Source organism: Pseudophryne corroboree, chromosome 2 (assembly GCF_028390025.1).
Source record: "Pseudophryne corroboree isolate aPseCor3 chromosome 2, aPseCor3.hap2, whole genome shotgun sequence".
Taxonomy (NCBI): domain Eukaryota; kingdom Metazoa; phylum Chordata; class Amphibia; order Anura; family Myobatrachidae; genus Pseudophryne; species Pseudophryne corroboree.
Genome location: NC_086445.1, coordinates 918,142,802 through 918,170,445, shown reverse-complemented (window position 1 = coordinate 918,170,445; position 27,644 = coordinate 918,142,802). Strand labels below are relative to the sequence as shown.

The 27,644-nt window shown below is 47.0% G+C and overlaps 1 protein-coding gene and 1 non-coding gene across 3 annotated transcripts in view; both read right to left on the bottom strand.

Moving 5' to 3' along the window:
- Nucleotides 1-415: 415 nt before the first annotated feature.
- The window catches only part of NCBP3 (nuclear cap binding subunit 3), a 138,178-nt gene continuing 110,949 nt past the window's right edge, over nucleotides 416-27,644 (bottom strand). For both annotated transcript variants that reach the window (XM_063956139.1, XM_063956138.1), the window contains exons 11-13: nucleotides 5,798-5,946; nucleotides 3,004-3,174; nucleotides 416-1,351 (exon numbers count right to left, since the gene is read on the bottom strand). In XM_063956139.1, the coding sequence (XP_063812209.1) occupies nucleotides 1,116-1,351; nucleotides 3,004-3,174; nucleotides 5,798-5,946 (556 nt within the window). In that variant the 3' untranslated portion in view covers nucleotides 416-1,115. The remainder of the gene's footprint in view (nucleotides 1,352-3,003; nucleotides 3,175-5,797; nucleotides 5,947-27,644) is intronic.
- LOC135054035 (small nucleolar RNA U3) lies at nucleotides 22,379-22,588 on the bottom strand. Its single transcript, XR_010243313.1, has one exon. It is a non-coding gene; the product is annotated as a small nucleolar RNA U3 (small nucleolar RNA).

Below are 27,644 nucleotides of genomic sequence, written 5' to 3'. Positions count from 1 at the left end.
TACATAAATCCGTCACGTCCGCCGTGGAGAGACATCAGACCCTTTCTACAAGGATTCTCATAACACAGATCTCCGCCTTCTCCAGGTACAGGATGCACCCAGACATAACACACGGGTGGTCTACAGTATGCCGAATGTCGGGATTCCGGCGCACAGTATACCGGCGCCAGGATCCAGACACCCGGCATACAGACAGCTATTCTCCCTCGTGGGGGTCCATGACCCCCCTGGAGGGAGAATAAAATAGCGTGCGCCACTGTGCCCGCAGCATGGAGAGCGCAGCGAGCCCGCCACACTGTCAGTATGCCAGCGGTCGGGCTCCCGGCGCCGGTATGCTGGTCGCCGGCATACCATACTACACCCATAACACACAGTAAAATGATAAAAGGACAATGTCAGTAATGACGCACAATCAGGAAAGGCTGACTTAGTTTATATAAGAGATTGCAGTGGTGCACGATTACTATATTTAAATAGATTAAAGATCGATATATGGATCTCAGTGAAAAACGGTGACATCCTATTCATTACATGCCGCATGTGGCCATCGTACCACACATACAATAGTCTCTCATAGCAATCCAGTATACAAGCAATGGAATAAATAATTGCATTGTGCCCAACAATCCAGGTATCACCCTATGACTATCCACAGCCCCTTGTCTAAGCACGCTACACAGCAAGCAAAATACTGCCGTAAATCCAGACGACAACGTTTGTCACTTTAAAAGCTCTCCCTCTACAGGTGCGGAGGACATATATCAAGCATAGGCGTCACGTTATTGATATCTGTCCAGAAGGTTAAAAAAGAAAGCTGTATAAAAAGATAAGTTAAAAACAAACTTGTGTTTATCCTTATTCACAGTAACTTTACAGAAGTTACAAAAAAAAGCAGAAAAAAAAAAAAAAAAAAAAAAAAAACTTCATATTAACCAATACGCTTTGTTTAATCCACCAGTAAGTTGACACACAGATTCTGTAGAGGCTTGTCGAGAACACGGAACTATTGGTGTCTTGACGTTGGCATAAAACATTTGCTGTCTGGAAGGCAGGGGTGGCACATTTTCAAGTTGCTGAAAGCCAATGTCCCAAAATGTGCAAGTCAATCGTTGTCATCAGGAGTCCGTGTCGGAGCCAGAACTGCTCTCCCGACTAATTTCAATCTGTAAGGAAGGTAGGTTGTCCAGGCGGCTTTTCTTTTGCCGGATCTGTTCCTTCTCTTTGATTATGTCTCCCCAGGCTTTCTGCAGCACAGAGTCCTCGTCTTCCGGAGTCACAATGGCCTTCTCTCTCTTCTCCACAGGTTTGGCTTTGTCTTTTGGTGCTGTTCCCAAACGATTCCATAAGCTTCCTGCAAGTGGAAGACACAGCGGGATCAGAGTGGTGCCATGTTATGTTTCACATGAAGGTTTTAAAAATCAAATTAAATACAAATGCTTTGCATTACCTCGTTACCTCATTTCATGTCACATATAGAAATAAGGGCCATGTGGCATAATGTATTTATCCATAAACCTACACAAATACATTTCTTTGCAGACAAAGCAACCCAGCTAAACCATTTTATTTTTTTTAAAGAGCAGTTCTTGACAGAGTGAATGTAGCCTCTTCATTTACTGAACCACTAGTCACAGGTTTCAAGCCTGGTAATTCCCTAGGACATGGAGACATCAATGAGGCACCAATATATTCCTAGATAGTGGTTATGCCCAAATATGGCGGCCTTAAATGTGTTACACCTAAATGATGGCACAACCATAGCACTAGGATGTTATTTAGTGCTCTGTTGTCAATTGGTCCTGGTACTACAGTACAATATGGTTTGCTTTATCAACCAGTAAGAAAATTCTGGATGTAGTCAAAATGTCAGCATGTGAAACACAGACATTCTGCATCGACCGGTAGCAGAGGGTCAGGGGTTTGGGTTAGGCTGCAGAGGGCAGGGTTATGCTGTGGAAGGCTAGGGGTTAGGCTGCAGGAGGGGAGGGTTAAGGTTAGGCCATGGAAGAGGAAGGCTAGGGGTTAGGCTGTGGAAGGAGAAGGCTAGGGGTTAGGCTGTGGAAGGAGAAGGCTAGGGGTTAGGCTGCAGGAGGGTTATGGTTAGGCTGTGGAAGAAGGCGGCTAGGGGTTAGGTTGCAGGAGGGGAGGGCTAGGGGTTAGGCTGCAGGAGGGGAGGGCTAGGGGTTAGGCTGCAGGAGGGTTAGGCTGTGAAAGAGGAAGGCTAGGTGTTAGGCTGCAGGAGGGTTATGTTTAGGCTGTGGAAGGAGAAGGCTAGGGGTTAGGCTGCAGGAGGGTTATGGTTAGGCTGTGGAAGGAGAAGGCTAGGGGTTAGGCTGCAGGAGGGGAGGGTTAGCCTGTGGAAGGGGAAGGCTAGGGGTTAAGCTGCAGGAGGGGAGGCTTAGGCTGTGGAAGGGGAAGGCTAGGGGTTAAGCTGCAGGAGGGGAGGCTTAGGCTGTGGAAGGGGAAGGCTAGGGGTTAAGCTGCAGGAGGGGAGGCTTAGGCTGTGGAAGGGGAAGGCTAGGGGTTAAGCTGCAGGAGGGGAGGCTTAGGCTGTGGAAGGGGAAGGCTAGGGGTTAGGCTGCGGGAGGGTTAGGGGTTTGGCATAGTAACCACCATAAACCGTGGAAGTCCTCATCAGCTGAGCGTCGGATTATCTGTACCAGGTCAGTCACCACTAAACAAGGGATGTTTAGTTAACATTCTCTTCGTGTTGACATTTCATTAGTGTCGACATGATGGATATCAACCTCGTCAATTTAAACATTGCTACATTTACCTGTACAATAGTATTCAGAAATGTCCATGGCCATGTACACATTGAATCTCCTATATCCAACATGCTTGGGACCTCGGAGGTTAACAGGTGCAACGACCCTGTTAATGCAAGAGTCTGAACTTTTCATGGATTCTGTGCGTAAACGCTCGTGGACTGATGTACCATACAGAGGAATCAGACCATGGTACAAGTATGATGCTTTCTACACAAGCAGTGGAATCACTAACCTGTTTTCTTCTCCTTGCTATCAGAGTATAGTCCTTTTCCGTCCATTTGTTTAGGCAAACCAAGTCGGCTGTGCACGTCAGAAACGGGTTCTCTGCGAGGAACGGAGATATTGCTTACGATCTTCCTCGGTTCAGGTGAATGAGCCCTTTTCCCCAGCCTCTGCCGCACGTCTGCATCCAGAACAAAATGATAAAGATGTAGTAAAACACTAAAGAGACATACAAGTCCCTGTAAGAATCTCAGATTGCAGGCTTCTAATTAGTTCCTTCTTGTCTGTACATCCTAAAACAAAATAAATTAGCGCTTCAGAGTTTAGAAAGAACACAAATGTACTTTATCTTGTACGGCCTTTGAACAAAGGATTTACTTACATTTAACATTTTCCTTTTAATTGAAGTTATTTTTTTCCTGACCCTGGGGCATTTTCGGTCTCCCCTATCACCAGCATTCAGTTTACCATGTACTTAACAGCAACTGGCAGCCAGTTACAAGCCACAGTACATAGGCTAACAAAGGCCCCGATTCAAAGATGGATGCAAATGCACAGCTGAAAATGTTTACACAGCGACTTAGAAAATATACAAATGCCGTAGCCACCTGGCTTTGTATTGAGATGCCCACTGGTGGCTTTGCTAATCCCTGCGGCTGCATACAAAGACCCAGCATCCGTCGCAGGTCAGTCAGTTACTGAAGTTCTGAGTGTCCCTCTGGTTGCGCAGCAAGGCCGCAGGAAGTAACACGCTTGAGACATTGTAACTGCGTCTGGGATCACAGGTGCAGCCTCAAGCACGCCTGGAATTTTGCTGCCACTTCCCATTAGCTCCCCCCAAACAGTCACTGAACATCACTTTGCAAATTAATGCCCTCTGTGAGCATTGTTGCAAGACTATCGGGGCACATGCCCAGTAATCGGGTTTGCAAACATCTCTGAATAAGCCCCAAAAAGCCTACCTTCATTAACAGCGAGTTAAAGTAAATCGTGAATGCTGTTAACACAAACCTATGAACAATGCTTGTGAACCGATAAAAACCGTATGGTACTATGATAACACTATACATCAAGCATTCCCAACCTCCGTCCTATAGGAACACTAAGTACAGGTTTTAGTGATATCCATGCTTGAGCCCAGGTGAATTAATTAGTATCTCAGTTATTTTGCCGTCTTGAGGACCGCGGTTGGGAATGCCTGCTATGGATGGTACAATGATAAGGCTATGGATGGTACAATGATAATGCTACGGATAGTACAATGATAAAACACTCAACAGGGTACCAGTGGCAGATTTTACCTATGGACTGCAGGCTCGTCTGTAAAATCCGCCACCTCAGCTCAGAGAGCCAAATGCAGTCTGTGTGACTGTACTGAATTCACTGTGACCTATTGAAGTCCTACCTGCCAGTCCTCAGCAGGCCCATTGGGAAGTGTTTCATCGCAGCCAGACTGGGCTGCGATTAGCAAAGAGCTGGCTGCCTGTAGGAAGTCACTTCCTGCCTTTCAGCCCTAGCTGGGTTCCATGGGCTGCAGCCAATGCAGTCCATAGAAGCTGTTTTGTGGTCCTAGAGAGGTGGAACTCACCCCCTCCCCATGTAATAAAGGGATTGCCCCAAAAAGGGGCATGGTCTCACAAAGAAAGGGGCATGGTCACGCAATAGTATCCCCAATTAAAATTATGCTGAACAGTAGCACAATCTTATTCACAATACACGACACAGCAGTGTCCCTTATTCATGTTATGACACACATTAGTGCCCCTTATACACAAAGCCCACATTAGTAGCACCCCTAATACACATAATGACCACAGCAGTAGCGCCCCTTATACAATAGCCACTGTAATGGTAGTGCCCCTTATGTATAGTCCATCTTAGCGATTACCCTTATGAAATGCCCCCAGTTGTAGTGCCTCTTATGTCACCAGGAGTGATGCCCATTATGAAGTGCCCCTATACAATGCCCGTTTTGTATTGTCCCCTGTAGTTTAGCCCCCAGTGGTAATGTCCCCTGTAGTTTAGCCCCCAGTGGTAATGCCCCCTGTCGTTTAGCCCCCAGTGGTAATGCCCCCTGTCGTTTAGCCCCCAGTGGTAATGCCCCCTGTCGTTTAGCCCCCAGTGGTAATGCCCCCTGTCGTTATAGCCCCCTCTGGTAATGCCTCCTGTATAAGCCGCTTACACACACACACACACACACACACACACACACACACACACACACAAACACAAACCTCCCCCCCCAAAAAAAAAAATACTTACCAAGCCCGGCTCCTGCTTCCAGACCGCTTCCCCCTGTCCGGCGCCCGCTCCTTGGAACTATGGGAGAGGCGTCATGACGTCTCTCCCATAGCACACCGCACACTGCAAAAGCCAGAGCTCGGTAGTGAGCTCCTACCTCTGGCTTCCACTATGGTGAGAGAGCCACGCGCCCCCTGGTAACACAATCTCAGCGGGCGCCTGGCATCTTCCTGCAGCGCCGGCACACATCTGGTGAGCCAGAGGAGGCGGAACTGCGTTCCGTTTGCAAATAGAACTGACGGATCGCAGCTCTGCCCCGTTCTGGGTCACTTTAACCCCTGGGTTCTGCGCATGTACAGTACTGCCACAGCCACTGCGCGGGTCCTGGGACTTGTCATCTACATAGCACAGGTTCCGGGACCAGGCCAGCAGTGGGAGTAAGGTGAAAGGGACCAGGCAGCAAGTCACCTACCTCCATCCGGGTAAGAACTGCCCCCGTATAGTACAATTATAATACTATACATGGTACTATGACAATATTATGATATGATTATCAGTCTTACCTGACTTTACACCAGTCACTGGAGGTCTGCTCGCAGTGCTCTGCCTCTTCTCCTCCAGTAACAGCCGGACATCAGCTGGTTTCTCAGAATGGGATTTACTCCCAATACGATTTTTCACACTGCTTGTAGAGTCTGACCTCATTGAGTTTCTGTAGAAAAAAAACAAAAAGGGAAGACAATGTAATAACCAAGGGTATTTTACACCGCAAACAGTTTAGAATTAAAAATTTAGCTTAGAATAAGTTCTTCATTACACTGTACATCCCAGTGCAGTGAATAATCGTTTGCCAGACAGATACGCATTATACAGCATATATGGAAATAAAGATATTCAATTTGTGTTCCATAATAAAAATGTATCCAATTCTGCTAAAATATATTAGTACATAATGGTTCCGAATATTTTTCCCCATTGACATCTCGGTCTCCCTACACAAATGCTAGTTTTGGTCGCACTTTCCTGCAATTACATTTACTGTGAACGCTCTTACATCACTTAACATCCAGTAACTATATAAACAGTTTCCTGTCTACACAGCTTAATCTTGGGCTGTCACAAACACATGGGGCTGCCACAATAAGACATAATTGGTCAGTTTTAAAAGCAAAGGGCACCACAGATGTAGTCCATGACAGCTTCTCTCTTCCAGATTTCTCAGAGTATTTACAGAATCCACAGGAATCTAGACGCATGTTTGCAGCACTTGTGATGTCCTCTGCAGAGGCTTTTTAGCATTAGAGGTACTTCCTGCAGAGTCTGTTGCTTCGTAGGAAGCTGAGAGGGCACTATTTATTCTCGGTTGACCTCGACTGATCAGTACGGGGTTGTAGTCTGGTTCAACTGGCGCAGTCTTCAAAGCTAGGATACTAACTTACTGGAGTTTAAACGTTCAATTTTCTTATTTCATTTGATAAAGGTTTAGTAAAAGATTTGTTTCCTGTATAAATCACCATAATGCATATTGCACTGTTAATGGAGTATTTAAAAGGTTCCTCGTCCAAATAAACATGGACCAGTGTATTCAATGTTGTGTTTAGGAGGTGCAGGGGAACTTGATCGATATATAGATTTTTCTCTAACGTCCTAGAGGATGCTGGGGACTCCGTAAGGACCATGGGGATAGACGGGCTCCGCAGGAGACATGGGCACTTTAAGAAGGACTTTAGGTCTGGGTGTGCACTGGCTCCTCCCTCTATGCCCTTCCTCTAGACCTCAGTTTGATACTGTGCCCAGAGGAGATGGGTGCACTTCAGGGAGCTCTCCTGAGCTTCCTGCCAGAAAGTATATTTGTTAGGTTTTTTATTTTCAGGGAGCCTGCTGGCAACAGACTCCCTGCATTGAGGGACTGAGGGGAGAGAAGCAGACCTACTTCTGTGAGTTTCAAAGCTCTGTTTCTTAGGCTACTGGACACCATTAGCTCCAGAGGGATTGGTACGCAGGTCTCACCCTCGCCGTCCGTCCCAGAGCCGCGCCGCCGTCCCCCTCGCAGAGCCGGAAGATAGAAGCCGGGTGAGTATGAGAAGAAAAGAATTCTTCAGAGGCGGCAGAAGACTTCATGATCTTCACTGAGGTAACGCACAGCACTGCAGCTGTGCGCCATTGCTCCCATACACCTCACACACGGCAGTCACTGTAAGGGTGCAGGGCGCAGGGGGGGTGCCCTGGGCAGCATATAGACCTCTTTTGGCAAAAATAAGTATATGTACAGCTGGGCACTGTACATATATAAGAGCCCCTGCCAAATTTTTTGATTTTCAGCGGGACAGAAGCCCGCCGCGGAGGGGGCGGTGCTTCTCCCTCAGCACTCTCAGCGCCATTTTTTCTCCACAGCACCGCTGAGAGGAAGCTCCCCGGACTCTCCCCTGCTTATACCACGGTAGACAGAGGGTTTTAAAGAGGAAGGGGGGCACAAAATTGGCGCATATTGTATATGTAAACAGCGCTATCTGGGTAAACATAATATTATTGTGTTTTTGTCCTGGGTCATACAGCGCTGGTGTGTGTGCTGGCATACTCTCTCTGTCTCTCCAAAGGGCCTGGTGGGGAAACTGTCTTCAGATAAGAGGTTCCCTGTGTGTGTGGTGTGTCGGTACACGTGTGTCGACATGTCTGAGGTAGAAGGCTCACCTAGAGAGGAGGGGGGAGCGTATGAATGTGAGGTCTCCGTCGGCGGTGCCGACACCTGACTGGGTGGATATGTGGAATGTTTTAAGTGCTAGTGTGAACTTATTGCACAAGAGATTAGACAAAGCTGAGGCTAAGGAACAGTCAGGGAGTGAACCCGTGTCTGTCCCTATGTCGCCGGGACCTTCAGGGTCTCAGAAGTGCCCACTATCCCAAATAGCAGACACTGATACCGACACGGATTCGGACTCCAGTGTCGACTACGATGATGTAAAGTTACAGCCAAAAGTGGCTAAATGTATTCGATATATGATTATTGCAATAAAAGAAGTGTTGCATATCACAGAGGAACCCCCTGTCCCTGACACGAGGGTACACATGTATAAGGGAAAAAAGCCTGAGGTAACTTTTCCCTCCTCACATGAGTTGAACGAATTATGTGAAAAAGCTTGGGAATCTCCAGACAAAAAACTGCAGATTCCCAAAAGGATTCTTATGGCGCATCCTTTCCCGCCAACGGACAGGGTACGGTGGGAATCATCCCCTAAGGTGGACAAAGCGTTGACACGCTTGTCAAAAAAGATAGCGCTGCCATCACAAGATACGGCTACCCTCAAGGATCCTGCAGACCGCAAGCAGGAGAGTACCTTGAAATCCATTTACACACATTCTGGTACATTACTCAGACCGGCAATTGCGTCGGCCTGGGTTTGTAGCGCGGTTGCAGCATGGACAGATTCCTTATCGGCGGAGATTGAAACCCTAGATAAGGATACCATTTTATTTACCCTAGGCCATATAAAAGGATGCTGTCTTATATATGAGAGATGCTCAAAGAGACATTAGTTTACTGGGTTCCAGAATAAACGCTATGTCAATCTCTGCTAGACGAGTCCTCTGGACCCGGCAGTGGACAGGGGATGCCGACTCAAAAAGACATATGGAGGTTTTACCTTACAAGGGAGAGGAATTGTTTGGGGAAGGTCTCTCGGACCTGGTCTCCACAGCTACGGCAGGTAAATCGAATTTTTGGCCTTATGTTCCCTCACAACCTAAGAAAGCGCCACATTATCAAATGCAGTCTTTTCGTTCAAATAAAAGCAAAAGAGTGCGTGGATCGTCCTTTCTTGCCAGAGGTAAGGGCAGAGGTAAAAAGCTGCACAGCACAGCTAGTTCCCAGGAACAGAAATCCTCCCCGGCCTCTGCAAAATCCACTGCACGATGCTGGGGGAGTCCGCCCCAGTGGGGGCACGTCTTCGACTTTTCAGCCACATCTGGGTTCACTCACAGGTGATCCCTGGGCAATAGAAATTGTTTCTCAGGGATACAAGCTGGAATTCGAAGAGGTGCCTCCTCGCCGGTTTTTCAAATCGGCTCTACCGACTTCTCCCCTGGAAAGGGAGATAGTGTTAAATGCTATTCACAAATTGTGTCTTCAACAAGTGGTGGTCGAAGTTCCCCTACTTCAGAGAGGGAAGGGATACTACTCCACCCTGTTTGTAGTTCAGAAACCGGACGGTTCGGTCAGACCCATACTGAATTTAAAATCCCTGAACCTATACTTAAAACGGTTCAAGTTCAAAATGGAATTGCTCAGAGCGGTCATCGCCAGCCTGGAAGGGGGGGGGGGGATTTTCTGGTATCCCTGGACATAAAGGATGCATACCTTCATGTTCCCATATATCCACCTCATCAGGCGTACCTGAGATTTGCGGTACAGGATTGTCATTACCAATTTCAGACGTTGCAGTTTGGGCTTTCAACGGCCCAGAGGATTTTCACAAAGGTAATGGCGGAAATGATGGTGCTCCTGCGCAAGCAGGGTGTGACAATTATCCCGTACTTGGACGATCTCCTCATAAAAGCGAGATCACGAGAGAAGTTACTGAACAGTGTGTCACTTTCAGTGAAGGTGTTACAGCAACACGGCTGGATTCTCAATATCCCAAAGTCGCAGCTGGTTCCTACGACTCGTCTGAGCTTCTTGAGCATGGTTCTGGACACAGACCAGAAAAAGGTTTTTCTCCCGATAGAAAAGGCTCAGGAACTCATGATTCTAGTCAAGAACATATTGAAGCCAAAACAAGTGTCTGTGCATCATTGCACTCAAGTCCTGGGAAAAATGGTGGCAACATACGAGGCCATTCCCTTCGGCAGGTTCCATGCAAGGACTTTCCAATGGGACCTATTGGACAAGTGGTCCGGAACACATCTACAAATTCATCAGCGGATCACCCTGTCCCCCAGGGCCAGGGTATCTCTCCTGTGGTGGCTGCAGAGTGCTCACCTTTTGGAAGGACGCAGGTTCGGCATTCAGGATTGGATCCTGGTGACCACGGATGTGAGCCTCAGAGGGTGGGGAGCAGTCACAAGGGGAAGAAACTTCCAAGGACTCTGGACAAGTCAAGAGACTTGTCTTCACATCAACATCCTGGAATTGAGGGCCATATAAAACGCCCTACGTCAGGCGGAGAACTTAATTCGCGACCAACCAGTTCTGATCCAGTCAGACAACATCACCGCAGTGGCTCATGTAAACCGCCAAGGCGGCACAAGGAGCAGGGTGGCAATGGCGGAAGCCACCAAGATTCTTCGCTGGGCGGAAAATCATGTAAGCGCACTGTCAGCTGTGTTCATTCCGGGAGTGGACAACTGGGAAGCAGACTTCCTCAGCAGATATGACCTGCATCCAGGGGAGTGGGGACTTCATCGGGAAGTCTTCGCACAGTTTGCAAGTCAGTGGGGATTGCGCCAGATCAAAAGATCCTCAGGCGGTAGCAGTAGACGCCCCGGTGATACCGTGGGTGTTCCAGTCGGTTTATGTGTTTCCTCCTCTTCCTCTCATACCCAAGGTATTGAGAATAATAAGAAAAAAATAAGTATTTACTCACCGGTAATTCTATTTCTCGTAGTCCGTAGTGGATGCTGGGAACTCCGTAAGGACCATGGGGAATAGCAGGCTCCGAAGGAGGCTGGGCACTCTAGAAAGATTTATGACTACCTGGTGTGCACTGGCTCCTCCCACTATGACCCTCCTCCAAGCCTCAGTTAGGACACTGTGCCCGGACGAGCTGACATAATAAGGAAGGATTTTGAATCCCGGGTAAGACTCATACCAGCCACACCAATCACACTGTACAACTCGTGATACTATATCCAGTTTGACAGTATGAAAAAACAACTGAGCCTCTCAACAGATGGCTCAACAATAACCCTTTAGTTAACAATAACTATTTACAAGTATTGCAGACAATCCGCACTTGGGATGGGCGCCCAGCATCCACTACGGACTACGAGAAATAGAATTACCGGTGAGTAAATTCTTATTTTCTCTGACGTCCTAGTGGATGCTGGGAACTCCGTAAGGACCATGGGGATTATACCAAAGCTCCCAAACGGGCGGGAGAGTGCGGATGACTCTGCAGCACCGAATGAGAGAACTCCAGGTCCTCCTCAGCCAGGGTATCAAATTTGTAGAACTTTGCAAACGTGTTTGCCCCTGACCAAGTAGCTGCTCGGCAAAGTTGTAAAGCCGAGACCCCTCGGACAGCCGCCCAAGATGAGCCCACTTTCCTTGTGGAATGGGCATTTACAGATTTTGGCTGTGGCAGGCCTGCCACAGAATGTGCAAGCTGAATTGTACTACAAATCCAGCGAGCAATAGTCTGCTTAGAAGCAGGAGCACCCAACTTGTTGGGTGCATACAGGATAAACAGCGAGTCAGATTTTCTGACTCCAGCCGTCCTGGAAACATATTTTCAGGGCCCTGACAACGTCTAGCAACTTGGAGTCCTCCAAATCCTTAGTAGCCGCAGGCACCACAATAGGCTGGTTCAGGTGAAACGCTGACACCACCTTAGGTAGAAACTGGGGACGAGTCCTCAATTCTGCCCTATCCATATGGAAAATCAGATAAGGGCTTTCACATGATAAAGCCGCCAATTCTGACACTCGCCTGGCTGAAGCCAAGGCCAATAACATGACCACTTTCCACGTGAGATATTTTAGATCCACGGTTTTTAGTGGCTCAAACCAATGTGATTTTAAGAAACTCAACACCACGTTGAGATCCCAAGGTGCCACAGGGGGCACAAACGGGGGCCGAATATGCAGCACTCCTTTCACAAATGTCTGAACTTCAGGTACTGAAGCTAGTTCTTTTTGATAGAAAATCGACAGAGCCGAGATCTGTACTTTAATGGAGCCTAGTTTTAGGCCCATATTCACTCCTGCTTGCAGGAAATGCAGAAATCGACCCAGCTGAAATTCCTCTGTTGGGGCCTTTTTTGCCTCGCACCATGCAACATATTTCCGCCATATGCGGTGATAATGCTTTGCCGTAACATCTTTCCTGGCCTTAATAAGCGTAGGAATGACTTCTTCCGGAATACCCTTTTCCTTCAGGATCCGGTGTTCAACCGCCATGCCGTCAAACGCAGCCGCGGTAAGTCTTGGAACAGACAGGGCCCCTGCTGTAGCAGGTCCTGTCTGAGCGGTAGAGGCCACGGGTCCTCTGAGAGGATCTCTTGAAGTTCCGGGTACCACGCTCGTCTTGGCCAATCCGGAACCACGAGAATTGTGTTTACTCCTCGCTTTCTTATTATTCTCAATACCTTTGGTATGAGAGGCAGAGGAGGGAACACATAAACCGACTGGTACACCCACGGTGTCACTAGAGCGTCCACAGCTATCGCCTGAGGGTCCCTTGACCTGGATCAATATCTTTTTAACTTTTTGTTGAGGCGGGACGCCATCATGTCCACCTGTGGTTTTTCCCAACGGTTTACCAGCATCTGGAAGACTTCTGGATGAAGTCCCCACTCTCCCGGGTGGAGGTCGTGTCTGCTGAGGAAGTCTGCTTCCCAGTTGTCCACTCCCGGAATGAACACTGCTGACAGTGCTAGTACATGATTCTCCGCCCATCGGAGAACTCTTGTGGCTTCTGCCATCGCCATCCTGCTTCTTGTGCCGCCCTGTCGATTTACATGGGCGACTGCCGTGATGTTGTCTGACTGGATCAGCACCGGCTGGTGTAGGAGCAGGGATTTTGCTTGACTTAGGGCATTGTAGATGGCCCTTAGTTCCAGAATATTTATGTGAAGGGAAGTCTCCTGACTCGACCATAGTCCTTGGAAGTTTCTTCCCTGTGTGACTGCCCCCCAGCCTCGAAGGCTGGCATCCGTGGTCACCAGGACTCAGTCCTGTATGCCGAACCTGCGGCCCTCTAGAAGATGGGCACTCTGCAGCCACCACAGTAGAGACACCCTGGTTCTTGGAGACAGGGTTATTAAGTGATGCATCTGAAGATGCGATCCGGACCACTGGTCCAACAGGTCCCACTGAAAGATTCTGGCATGGAACCTGCCGAAGGGAATTGCTTCGTAAGAAGCCACCATCTTTCCCAGGACCCGTGTGCAGCGATGCACTGATACCTGTTTTGGTTTCAGGAGGTCTCTGACTAGAGATGACAACTCCCTGGCTTTCTCCTCCGGGAGAAACACTTTTTTCTGGACTGTATCCAGAATCATACCCAGGAACAGTAGCCGTGTCATCGGAACCAGCTGTGACTTTGGGATATTCAGAATCCAGCCGTGCTGGTGCAGCACCTCCTGAGATAGTGCTACTCCCACCAACAACTGTTCCTTGGACCTCGCTTTTATTAGGAGATCGTCCAAGTACGGGATAATTAAAACTCCCTTTTTTCGAAGGAGTATCATCATTTCCGCCATAACCTTGGTAAATACCCTCGGTGCCGTGGACAGTCCAAACGGCAGCGTCTGGAATTGGTAATGGCAATCCTGTACCACAAATCTGAGGTACTCCTGGTGAGGATGGTAAATGGGGACATGCAAGTAAGCATCCTTGATGTCCAGGGATACCATGTAATCCCCCTCGTCCAGGCTTGCAATAACCGCCCTGAGCGATTCCATCTTGAACTTGAATTTTTTTTATGTATGTGTTCAAGGATTTCAAATTTAAAATGGGTCTCACCGAACCGTCCGGTTTCGGTACCACAAATAGTGTGGAATAGTAACCCCGGCCTTGTTGAAGTAGGGGTACCTTGATTATCACCTGCTGGGAATACAGCTTGTGAATTGCCGCTAGCACCGCCTCCCTGTCTGAGGGAGCAATCGGCAAGGCAGATTTTAGGAACCGGTGGGGTGGAGACGCCTCGAATTCTAGTTTGTACCCCTGAGATACTATTTGAAGGATCCAGGGATCCACCTGTGAGCGAGCCCACTGATCGCTGAAATTCTTGAGGCGGCCCCCCACCGTACCTGGCTCCGCCTGTGGAGCCCCACCGTCATGCGGCGGACTTGGAAGAAGAAGCGGGGGAGGACTTTTGCTCCTGGGAACCTGCTGTTTGTTGCAGCCTTTTTCCCCTACCTCTGCCTCTGGACAGAAAAGACCCGCCTTTTCCACGCCTGTTTTTCTGGGTCCAAAAGGACTGAACCTGATAAAACGGCGCCTTCTTAGGCTGTGAGGGGACATGGGGTAAAAATGCTGACTTCCCAGACGTTGCTGTGGAAACTAGGTCCGAGAGACCATCCCCAAATAATTCCTCACCCTTATATGGCAACACTTCCATGTGCCTTTTAGAATCTGCATCTCCTGTCCACTGGCGAGTCCATAAGCCTCTCCTAGCAGAAATGGACAATGCACTTACTTTAGATGCCAGTCGGCAGATTTCCCTCTGTGCATCTCTCATATATAAGACTGAGTCTTTGATATGGTCTATGGTTAACAGGATCGTGTCTCTGTCTAATGTGTCAATATTTTCTGACAGTTTATCTGACCACGCAGCGGCAGCACTGCACATCCAAGCTGACGCAATAGCTGGCCTAAGTATAATGCCTGAGTGTGTATATACAGACTTCAGGATCGCCTCCTGCTTTCTATCAGCAGGTTCCTTGAGGGCGGCCGTATCCGGAGACGGTAGTGCCACCTTTTTAGACAAACGTGTGAGCGCTTTATCCACCTTAGGAGGTGTTTCCCAACGTGACCTATCCTCTGGCGGGAAAGGGAACGCCATTAGTACCTTCTTAGGAATTACCAATTTTTTATCAGGGAAAGCCCACGCTTCTTCACACACTTCATTTAATTCATCTGATGGGGGAAAAACTACGGGTAGTTTTTTCTCCCCAACATAATACCCTTTTTAGTGGTACCTGTATTTATATCAGAAATGTGTAACACCTCTTTCATTGCCTCAATCATGCAGTGAATGGCCTTAGTGGGCATCAGGTTAGACTCGTCGTCGACACTGGTGTCAGTATCAGTGTCGACATCTGGGTCTGCGGTCTGAGGTAGCGGGCGTTTTAGAGCCCCTGATGACCTGTTCGACGCCTGGACAAGCACGAGCTGAGAAGTCGGCTGTCCCACATTTGGCATGTCGTCAAATTTCTTATGTAAGGAGTCTATACGTGCACTCATTTCTTTCCATAAGTTCAACCACTCAGGTGTCTGCCCCGCAAGGGGTGAGATCCCTTCTAAAGGCATCTGCTCCGTCTCCACATCATTATCCTCATCAAACATGTCGACACAGCCGTATCGACACACAGCACACACACAGGGAATGCTCCAACAGAGGACAGGACCCACAAAAACCCTTTGGGGGGACAGAGTGAGAGTATGCCAGCACACACCAGAGCGCTATATAATGCAGGGACTAACTGAGTTATGTCCCCTATAGCTGCTTTTTCTATATAATTGTATACTGCGCCTAAATTTAGTGCCCCCCCTCTCTTTTTTACCCTTTTCTGTAGTGTAGACTGCAGGGGAGAGCCAGGGAGCTTCCTTCCAGCGGATCTGTGAAGGAGAAATGGCGCCAGTGTGCTGAGGGAGATAGCTCCGCCCCTTTTCCACGGACTATTCTCCCGCTTTTTCCTATATTCTGGCAGGGGTATTTTCCACATATATAGCCTCTGGGGCTATATATTGTGGTATTTTTGCCAGCCAAGGTGTTATTATTGCTTCTCAGGGCGCCCCCTGTGTGTGAGGAGCAATGGCGCACAGCTGCAGTGCTGTGCGCTACCTTGGTGAAGACTGATGTCTTCTGCCGCCGATTTTCCGGACCTCTTCTTGCTTCTGGCTCTGTAAGGGGGACGGCGGCGCGGCTCCGGGACCGAACACCAAGGACTGGGCCTGCGGTCGATCCCTCTGGAGCTAATGGTGTCCAGTAGCCTAAGAAGCCCAAGCTGGCTGCAAGCAGGCAGGTTCGCTTCTTCTCCCCTTAGTCCCTCGCTGCAGTGAGCCTGTTGCCAGCAGGTCTCACTGAAAATAAAAAACCTAATTTCTATCTTTCTTTCTAAAGGCTCAGGAGAGCCCCTAGTGTGCATCCAACCTCGGCCGGGCACAAAATCTAACTGAGGCTTGGAGGAGGGTCATAGTGGGAGGAGCCAGTGCACACCAGGTAGTCATAAATCTTTCTAGAGTGCCCAGCCTCCTTCGGAGCCCGCTATTCCCCATGGTCCTTACGGAGTTCCCAGCATCCACTAGGACGTCAGAGAAAGAGGAGTGAGAACAATTCTCATTGTTCCAGATTGGCCAAGAAGGACCTGGTATCCGGATCTGCTGGAAATGCTCACAGAAGATCCGTGGCCTCTTCCTCTACGACAGGACCTGTTACAACAGGGGCCATGTCTGTTCCAAGACTTACCGCGGCTGCGTTTGACGGCATGGCGGTTGAACGCCGGATCCTAGCGGAAAAAGGAATTACGGATGAGGTCATTCCTACGCTGATAAAGGCTAGGAAGGACGTGACATCTAAACATTATCACCGAATATGGCGTAAATATGTTTCTTGGTGTGAGGCCAGGAATGCTCCTACGGAAGAATTCCATCTAGGCAGTTTTCTTCACTTCCTACAAACTGGAGTGAATTTGGGCCTAAAATTAGGCTCCATTAAAGTTCAGATTTCGGCCTTACCCATTTTCTTTCAAAAAGAATTGGCCTCTTTACCTGAAGTACAGACTTTTGTGAAGGGAGTACTGCATATTCAGCCTCCTTTTGTACCTCCGGTGGCGCCTTGGGACCTTAACGTGGTGTTAAGTTTCCTTAAGTCACATTGGTTTGAACCACTTAAAACAGTGGAGTTGAAATATCTCACTTGGAAGGTGGTCATGTTGCTAGCCTTGGCTTCGGCTAGGCGAGTTTCGGAATTGGCGGCTTTATCACATAAAAGCCCCTATCTGGTTTTCCATATGGCTAGAGCGGAATTGCGGACCCGTCCTCAATTCCTACCTAAGGTGGTCTCATCCTTTCATATGAACCAACCTATTGTCGTGCCTGTGGCTACACGTGACTTGGAGGATTCCGAGTCCCTGGATGTGGTCAGGGCTTTGAAAATTTACGTGGCCAGAACGGTTAGGATCAGAAAAACAGAAGCACTGTTTGTCCTGTAGGCAGCCAACAAGGTTGGCGGCCCGGCTTCAAAGCAGACTATTGCTCGCTGGATCTGTAACACGATTTAGCAGGCGCATTCTACGGCAGGATTGCCATTACTGAAATCGGTTAAGGCCCATTCCACTAGGAAGGTGGGCTCGTCTTGGGCGGCTACCCGAGGGGTCTCGGCACTACAGCTGTGCCGAGCTGCTACTTGGTCGGGGTCAAACACCTTTGCAAAGTTCTATAAGTTTGATACCCTGGCTGAGGAGGACCTCCTGTTTGCTCAATCGGTGCTGCAGAGTCATCCGCACTCTCCCGGCCGTTTGGGAGCTTTGGTATAATCCCCATGGTCCTTACGGAGTCCCCAGCATCCTCTAGGACGTTAGAGAAAATAAGATTTTAAACCTACCGGTAAATCTTTTTCTCGTAGTCCGTAGAGGATGCTGGGCGCCCGTCCCAAGTGCGGACTACTTCTGCGAGACTTGTATATAGTTTTGCTTACATAAGGGTTATGATATAGTTCCATCAGGTTGGACTGATGCTACGTTATTTTTTCATACTGTTAACTGTTTACTTGATACACAACTTATACGGCGTGATTGGTGTGGCTGGTATGAATCTTACCCTTGGATTAACAAAAATCCTTTCCTCGTACTGTCCATCTCCTCTGGGCACAGTTTCTCTAACTGAGGTCTAGAGGAGGGGCATAGAGGGAGGAGCCAGTGCACACCTAGACCTAAAGTCTTTCTTAAAGTGCCCATGTCTCCTGCGGAGCCAGTCTATCCCCATGGTCCTTACGGAGTCCCCAGCATCCTCTACGGACTACGAGAAAAAGATTTACCGGTAGGTTTAAAATCTTATTTTTTCTTAGGCATGTAATATCTTGGATAAACGATGACTGAACAAGATTCCATAGATTTACTAAAATAGAACTTATTTTGTTTATGTTAAAAAGTGTTGACAGCATTAGAATGTATACATATTGTGAAATGTCAAAAAAGTTTTTACTAACTTTCTTTTATTTTTGCTGAACCACGTCTCTATTACTTTTATTTGCCAACACAGTTATATCAGTCTGGCAGATACCTGGATTATATCCAGTATATGGGGGGGATGTGTACGTGTAGGATTGTTCTTGCTCACACAGAGGTTCAGAAACTTGGTACTCAAGGAAACCTAAGAATCCAGGTTAAATGAATATCCATGCTTGATCTCAGTTTAGTAACGCATTCAATTTTTGATTTAAAACATCTGTGCTCAACCATGGATATACTTAAAACCTGGATTGCTAGGGTGCCTTGCGGTGGAGCTTGGAAACCACTGTCTTAATACATTTGCTATATAAAAGGAAACTAGTGAAAATTGTGTTTGCCCTATTTTGTGTGAAGGATATATTGGAGATTTTTTTCTCATTTAAGGATGAAACTCCCCTAAATAAATTTCACACCATGGCAGCAAATAAATCAGGCTATGCGGTGAAATTATTATGTTTTAGTTACACTGTCTCTGTAAATGACAAAATATACTATTTATATTAGTGAGTTTCACACTTCGGGAGGGGGGGGTATCCTTTTTCGGACGGTAAAAAGAGCACAATTTTAGACCGAGATTATTATTGTGCTATCCAATTATAGGGGTCGTTCCCATTACCCACGAAGGGTGCGATGTGACGTTGCCACAGCGTTTAAGCGATGGCAATGGCACCCGATCACGCACCCTTTGCTGGCTGGTTTCAGGCTGACTTCGCACTAAAGTTTTCGAAACCCTATAGGGCAGCAAGCACTTTTACGCAAATTCGGGCTGCCGTGAAGTAACATAGTATCTAAGGTTGAAAAAAGACAATTGTCCATCGAGTTCAACCTATTTGTGGTCTCCTATGCACGATTATTTTGTATAAAATTTTGACTGAAGTGGATGACTGCCATTACGTTTTACCCCTCTTTTTTCTAATAACCAGTGCGTGACTATGCCTCGTAACCCTGGATATCCTTATCCATTAGGAATTTATCTAACCCATTCTTAAAGGTGTTGACTGAGTCTGCCATTACAACTCCCTCAGGCAGGGAATTCCAAACACGTATCGTCCTTACCGTAAAAAAGCCTTTACGCCGTATTGTGCGGAATCTCCTCTCCTCTAACCTGAGCGAGTGTCCACGAGTTCTCTGTGTTGATCTAACCAAAAACAGGTCCTGCGCAAGATCTGTATATTGTCCCCTTATATATTTGTAAATGTTGATCATGTCCCCTCTTAATCTCCTCTTTTCCAGTGTAAACATGCCTAGTCTTGCAAGCCTTTCCTCGTATTCCAGCGTCTCCATACCCTTAATTAGTTTGGTCGCCCGCCTTTGAACCTTTTCTAGCTCCAGGATATCCTTTTTTGTAGTAAGGTGCCCAGAATTGTACACCGTATTCAAGGTGTGGCCTCACAAGTGATTTATATAACGGGAGTATAATACTCTCGTCCCTAGCATCAATTCCCTGTTTTATGCATGCTAATATCTTATTAGCCTTCTTTGCTGCAGTCCTACTTTGGGTACTACTGCTTAGTTTGCTATCTATGAGGACACCTAAGTCCTTTTCCAGTACAGAATCCCCTAAGTTTACCCCATTTAGTAGGTAGGTGTTATTTTTGTTCTTGTTACCACAGTGCATTACTTTACACTTGTCTGTATTGAAGTGCATTCTCCATTTCGCTGCCCAAGCTTCTAATTTAACTAAGTCGTTCTGAAGCGACTCAGCATCCCCCTCCGCATTTATAACTTTACACAATTTGGTATCATCTGCAAAAATTGACACCATGCTCTCTAGACCTTCTGTTAGGTCGTTAATGAAAATATTGAACAATAGCGGTCCTAATACTGAGCCTTGCGGCACACCACTTAGCACTTCAGTCCAAGGTGAAAAAGATCCATTAGCCACAACACGCTGCTCCCTATTATCTAACCAGTTTTTGACCTAAGTGCATATTGTGCTTCCTAGCCCTCATTCTTGTAGCTTGTAGATAAGTCTCATGTGTGGTACAGTGTCGAATGCTTTGGCAAAATCTAAAAAGATTACGTCCACCTCTTTACCCTGATCTAGGTTTGCGCTTACTGTTTCATAAAAGCCAAGTAAGTTGGTTTGACAGGATCTGTCCTTCATAAACCCATGTTGATTCCTTTTAATGACCTTATTGACTTCAAGGAACTTCTGAATACTATCTCTTTGAATACCTTCCAATACTTTCCCCACTATAGATGTAAGACTAACTGGTCTATAATTACCTGGTTCTGCTTTAATTCCCTTTTTGAATATAGGCACTACTTCCGCTATACGCCAGTCTTTGGGAACCATACCTGATATTAATGAATCCTTAAAGATCAAAAATAGCGGTTTTGCAAGTTCAGAGTGAAGCTCCATTAGAACCCTTGGGTGAATACCATCGGGACCTGGTGACTTATTAATCTTTAAATGTTTTAATCGGTCACAGACTACTTTCTCGCTTAAATAAGTACCTATCGGTGGGATATTCTCATTATTGAGATTATGTGTTAGTCACTGAATTGGGTCCTCTCTAGTAAATACTGTTGAAAAAAACTCATTTAGTGTGTCCGCTATGTATCATTTTTGCTTAAGACTCCCAACTTGTCTTTTAAAGGGCCTATACTCTCCTTCTTTAATCTCTTGCTATTAATGTATTTAAATAATTTTTTGGGATTCGCTTTGCTTTCCTTTGCTACTAGTTTTTCAGTTTCTACTTTAGCCGCTCTTATTTCCTTTTTGCAAATGTTGTTACATTCCTTATAGTGCTGAAATGACTGCTTCCCTGTCAGATTTGTATTTTTTTAAATGCTCACCTTTTCTTGCCCATAAGTTCCTTTATCTTTTTGTTAAGCCACACCGGTTTATGATTTTTATTCCTTTTTTTGCTGCTCGTAGGAATATATTTGAGTGTATTTTTAGCTAGCAGGAATTTTAGTACCTCTCATTTCTCCGTAGTATTTTTTCCTAAAAACAAACCTTCCCATTCAATATCCCTGAAAAATACACTCATCTTTTCAAAATTCGCTTTGCTAAAGTTTAGAGTCCTAGTTGAGCCAGTATAGGGCTGTTCATGAAAACTGATATTGAATGTGACCATATTGTGGTCGCTGTTTCCTATGGGTTCCCCTACTATAATACCTGATACCAAATCCCCATTGTTTGTTAATACCAGGTCTAAGATTGCATTGTACCTAGTTGGTTCCTCAATTAGTTGAACTAAGTAGTTATCATTAAGTGTGTTTAAAAACATATTGCCCCTAGCAGTATCACATGAATCGTTTTTCCAGTTTATCTCTGGATAGTTAAAATCTCCCATCACTACTATGTCTCCTACTCCTGCTGCTCTTTCAATTTGCTTTAGTAACAATTCCTCATCAGATACATTGATAGCAGGCGGCCTATAGCATACCCCCAATACTAACTTTTTTATTCCTTTTTCCCCGCATGCAATTTCTACCCATAATGTCTCGACAGTGTCTACAGTCCCCTCCTGAATATCTTCTCGTATATCAGGTTTTAAAAACGGCTTTACGTAAAGACACACCCCTCCACCCTTTTTATTTAGTCTGTCTCTCCTAAACAGTGTATAGCCCTCTAGATTGACTGTCCAATCATGAGATTCGTCCCACCAAGTTTCAGTAATGCCTATAATATCATACTGTTTGCTTGCTGCAAGTATTTCTAGTTCGCCCTTTTTACCAGTAATGCTTCTAGCGTTTACATACATACAACTTAGATAAGTATTTTCCCTTGCGCTAGGGGCATGTTTCACCTTATGTAGCAATGATGACCTGTAATTGTCATTGGTTAGTGCTTTGGTAAAATCTTTTAGTACCCATGTTAGTAACCTTACCGCTTGCTCTTACCCTCCCGCCAACTTCTCCCCCATTTTGTTTACTACCGCCATCCCCACTATTCTCACTGCATAACCCGTAGTTTCTAGCTAAACCCACCCCCCAGTTTCCAAGTTTAAAATCTCCTCCAACCTTCTAACCATCCTTCCCCCCAGCACCGCTGCCCCCTCCTCAGTCAGGTGCAATCCCTTTTTCACTCTGAATGAGCCCTCTTCTAACACTTCTTTATAAAGAAGTAGGACAGTCATCAAAAGCTAATATCTGCATGAAACAGAGTTGCTAACAGCCTTCATGCTGAGAAGAGAGCTCTTAAACTCATCATGGTGGTTGGCAAGTTTGGACACTTTCAAGCACATTTCTCCCATTATTACTTATAGAAATGATCCCTGAAAGTGATATCATTGCGGCTAATAGGATCGACACTATAGTCTGTTTTTATTGGCAGAAATAGGACCCGTGATTGTGCGATATTACATGGATCCGGGATAAGTCCATGACCTGATGTGTTACAACTGCTACGAAACCATTTTTTGTCGCGGATTATATCTTTATGCCTGCATAAATCACTGATAAGTAGCGCATATAGGGGCTAATTGGATAGCCCTGGCGAATCCATTAGCTGTGGTAAATTACTGCAGCTAATTGATACCAGCCTTCATATCAATTAAATGAGACAAGGGGCGGTATCCAATTACCCGCTATGAAACATTGGGTGTGAAAAACGGGATTCCCCCCCCCCCCCCCCGTTTTTTTTACGGGGGTATTCAATTAGATCTCCCGTAAAAAAATAGTTTTTTCAATCTTGCATCTAATTCCCCTACTTCCTTGACATGATCACAGACCGAAGGTACCATAGGCTTCGAGATCTAATTCACTAAGCTCGAATCCTTCTAATTTTAGCAGTCTTAACATTTCTCTCCTTTTTTCGTGGCATACATGGGTTTCCTACAGGAACTCCTCGGGAATTACTCTGCCTTCGGAATTAGGGGACTGATTCAGAGATATATGAAATTGGCAACTGCCAACGCTCTGCTTAATTATTCTTTAAAAAAAAAAAATTATTGTGCTTTTCTTGGTTCCCAGTTTAATATCTTAGGAGCACTGTAATCTTTAGGGCGGTATCCTATTAGGTGCGTTGAGTTACAACCGCTAAAGGATTCCCCCAGGGCTATCCTAATAGCCCCGTAAGCCGGCACTTATCGGGGACTCTGCTTTGCGTGCCTCAGCTCCAGGAGACCTGTTACCGGACGCGAACACATGGGTCTGCGATCCCATGTGTTATCAGCAGATAACTTGTGAGTTAATGCATGGTAAAATAAGAATTTACTTACCGATAATTATATTTCTCATAGTCCGTAGTGGATGCTGGGGACTCCCAAAGGACCATGGGGAATAGCGGCTCCGCAGGAGACTGGGCACAAAGTAAAAGCTTTAGGACTAGCTGGTGTGCACTGGCTCCTCCCCCTATGACCCTCCTCCAAGCCTCAGTTAGGATACTGTGCCCGGACGAGCGTACACAATAAGGAAGGATTTTGAATCCCGGGTAAGACTCATACCAGCCACACCAATCACACCGTACAACTTGTGATCTGAACCCAGTTAACAGCATGATAACAGAAGGAGCCTCTGAAAAGATGTCTCACAACAACAATAACCCGATTTTTGTAACAATAACTATGTACAAGTAATGCAGACAATCCGCACTTGGGATGGGCGCCCAGCATCCACTACGGACTATGAGAAATAGAATTATCGGTAAGTAAATTCTTATTTTCTCTAACGTCCTAGTGGATGCTGGGGACTCCGAAAGGACCATGGGGATTATACCAAAGCTCCCAAACGGGCGGGAGAGTGCGGATGACTCTGCAGCACCGAATGAGAGAACTCCAGGTCCTCCTCAGCCAGGGTATCAAATTTGTAGAATTTCGCAAACGTGTTTGCCCCTGACCAAGTAGCTGCTCGGCAAAGTTGTAAAGCCGAGACCCCTCGGGCAGCCGCCCAAGATGAGCCCACTTTCCGTGTGGAATGGGCTTTTACAGATTTTGGCTGTGGCAGGCCTGCCACAGAATGTGCAAGCTGAATTGTACTGCAAATCCAACGAGCAATCGTCTGCTTAGAAGCAGGAGCACCCAGCTTGTTGGGTGCATACAGGATAAACAGCGAGTCAGATTTTCTGACTCCAGCCGTCCTGGAAACATATATTTTCAGGGCCCTGACTACGTCCAGCAACTTGGAATCCTCCAAGTCCCTAGTAGCCGCAGGCACCACAATAGGTTGGTTTAAGTAAAATGCTGAAAACACCTTAGGGAGAAATTGAGGACGAGTCCTCAATTCCGCCCTGTCCGAATGGAAAATCAGATAAGGGCTTTTACAGGATAAAGCCGCCAATTCTGACACGCGCCTGGCCCAGGCCAGGGCCAACAGCATGACCACTTTCCATGTGAGATATTTTAACTCCACAGATTTAAGTGGTTCAAACCAATGTGACTTTTGGAATCCAAAAAAAAAAAAAACTACATTGAGATCCCAAGTGCCACTGGAGGCACAAAAGGAGGCTGTATATGCAGTACCCCTTTTACAAACGTCTGAACTTCAGGGACTGAAGCTAGTTCTTTTTGGAAGAAAATTGATAGGGCCGAAATTTGAACCTTAATGGACCCCAATTTCAGGCCCATAGACACTCCTGTTTGCAGGAAATGTAGGAATCGACCCAGTCGAATTTCCACCGTCGGGCCTTACTGGCCTCGCACCACGCAACATATTTTCGCCAATTGCAGTGATAATGTTTTTGCGGTTACATCCTCCTGGCTTTGATCAGGATAGGGATGACTTCATCCGGAATGCCCTTTTTCCTTCAGGATCCGGCGTTCAACCGCCATGCCGTCAAACGCAGCCGCGGTAAGTCTTGGAACAGACAGGGTCCTTGCTGGAGCAGGTCCCTTCTTAGAGGTAGAGGCCACGGATCCTCCGTGAGCATCTCTTGAAGTTCCGGTTACCAAGTCCTTCTTGGCCAATCCGGAGCCACGAATATAGTGCTTACTCCTCACCATCTTATCAATCTCAGTACCTTGGGTATGAGAGGCAGAGGAGGAAACACATACCCTGACTGGTACACCCACGGTGTTACCAGAGCGTCTACAGCTATTGCCTGAGGGTCCCTGGACCTGGCGCAATACCTGTCGAGTTTTTCCCAACGGTTTATAATCCTGTGGAAGACTTCTGGGTGAAGTCCCCACTCTCCCCGGGTGGAGGTCGTGCTGAGGAAGTCTGCTTCCCAGTTGTCCACTCCCGGAATGAATACTGCTGACAGTGCTATCCCATGATTTTTCCGCCCAGCGAAGAATCCTTGCAGCTTCTGTCATTGCCCTTCTGCTTCTTGTGCCACCCTGTCTGTTTACATGGGTGACTGCCGTGATGTTGTCCGACTGGATCAACACCGGCTGTCCTTGAAGCAAAGGTCTTGCTAAGCTTAGAGCATTGTAAATGTCCCTTAGCTTCAGGATATTTATGTGAAGTGATGTCTCCAGGCTTGACCATAAGTCCTGGATATTCCTTCCCTGTGTGACTGCTCCCCAGCCTCACAGGCTGGCATCCGTGGTTACCAGGACCCAGTCCTGAATGCCGAATCTGCGGCCCTCTAGAAGATGAGCACTCTGCAACCACCACAGGAGGGACACCCTTGTCCTTGGTGACAGGGTTATCCGCTGATGCATCTGAAGATGCGACCCGGACCATTTGTCCAGCAGGTCCCACTGGAAAGTTCTTGCGTGGAATCTGCCAAATGGGATTGCTTCGTAGGAAGCCCCCATTTTACCCAGAACCCTTGTGCATTGGATGCACTGAGACTTGGCTCGGTTTGAGGAGGTTCCTGACTAGCTCGGATAACTCCCTGGCTTTCTCCTCCGGGAGAAACACCTTTTTCTGGACTGTGTCCAGGATCATCCCTAGGAACAGAAGACACGTCGACGGAACCAGCTGCGATTTTGGAATATTGAGAATCCAATCGTGCTGCCGCAACACTATATGAGATAGTGCTACACCGACCTCCAACTGTTCCCTGGATCTTACCCTTATCAGGGAATCGTCCAAGTAAGGGATAACTAAAATTCCCTTCCTTCGAAGGAACATCATCATTTCGGCCATTACCTTGGTAAAGACCCGGGGTGCCGTGGACCATCCCTACGGCAGCGTCTGAACTGATAGTGACAGTTCTGTACCATAAACCTGAGGTACCCTTGGTGAGAAGGGTAAATTTTGACATGAAGGTAAGCATCCTTGATGTCCCGAGACATCATGTAGTCCCCTTCTTCCAGGTTCGCAATCACTGCTCTGAGTGACTCAATCTTGAATTTGAACCTCTGTATGTAAGTGTTCAAAGATTTTAGAATCGGTCTCACCGAGCCGTCTGGCTTCGGTACCACAATAGTGTGGAATAATACCCCGTTCCCTGTTGCAGGAGGGGTACCTTGATTATCACCTGCTGGGAATACAGCTTGTGAATGGCTTCCAAAACTGCCTCCCTGTCAGAGGGAGACGTCGGTAAAGTCGACTTTTGGAAACGGCGAGGGGGAGACGTCTCGAATTCCAATATGTACCCCTGAGATATTACCTGAAGGATCCAGGGGTCTACTTGCGAGTGAGCCCACTGCGCACTGAAATTCATTGACAACGGGCCCCCCCCGTGCCTGAGCTTGTAAAGCCCTAGCGTCATACTGAGGGCTTGGCAGAGGCTGGAAAGGGTTTCTGTTCCTGGGAACTGGCTGATCTCTGCAGCCTTTTTCCTCTCCCTCTGTCACGAGCAGAAAAGAGGAACCTTTTGTCCGCTTGCCAACAAAGGACTGCGCCTGATAATACGTCTTCTTATGTTGAGAGGCGACCTGGGGTACAAACGTGGATTTCCCAGCTGTTGCCGTGGCCACCAGGTCTAAAAGACCGACCCTAAATGTCCCCTTTCAAAGGCAATACTTCCAAATGACGTTTGGAATCCGCATCACCTGACCATTTTACTGGTAGAATTGGACAACGCACTTATACTTGATGCCAGTCGGCAATTATTCCGCTGTGCATCATGCATATATAGAAATGCATCTTTTAAATGCTCTATAGGCAATAATATACTATCCTTATCTAGGATATCAATATTTCCAGTCAGGGAATCCGACCATGCCAACCCAGCACTGCACCTCCAGGCTGAGGCGATAGCTGGTCGCAGTATAACACCAGTGTGTGTGTAAATACCTTTTTTTTTATTTTTTTATACCCTCCTGCTTTCTATCAGCAGGATCCTTAAGGGCGGCCATCTCATGAGAGGGTAGAGCCCTTGTTCTTACAAGCGTGTGAGCGCCTTATCCCCCCTAGGGGGTGTTTCCCAATGCATCCTAACCTCTGGCGGGAAAGGGTATGCAGCCAATACTTTTTAAGAAATTATTAATTGTTATCGGGGGGAAACCCACGCATC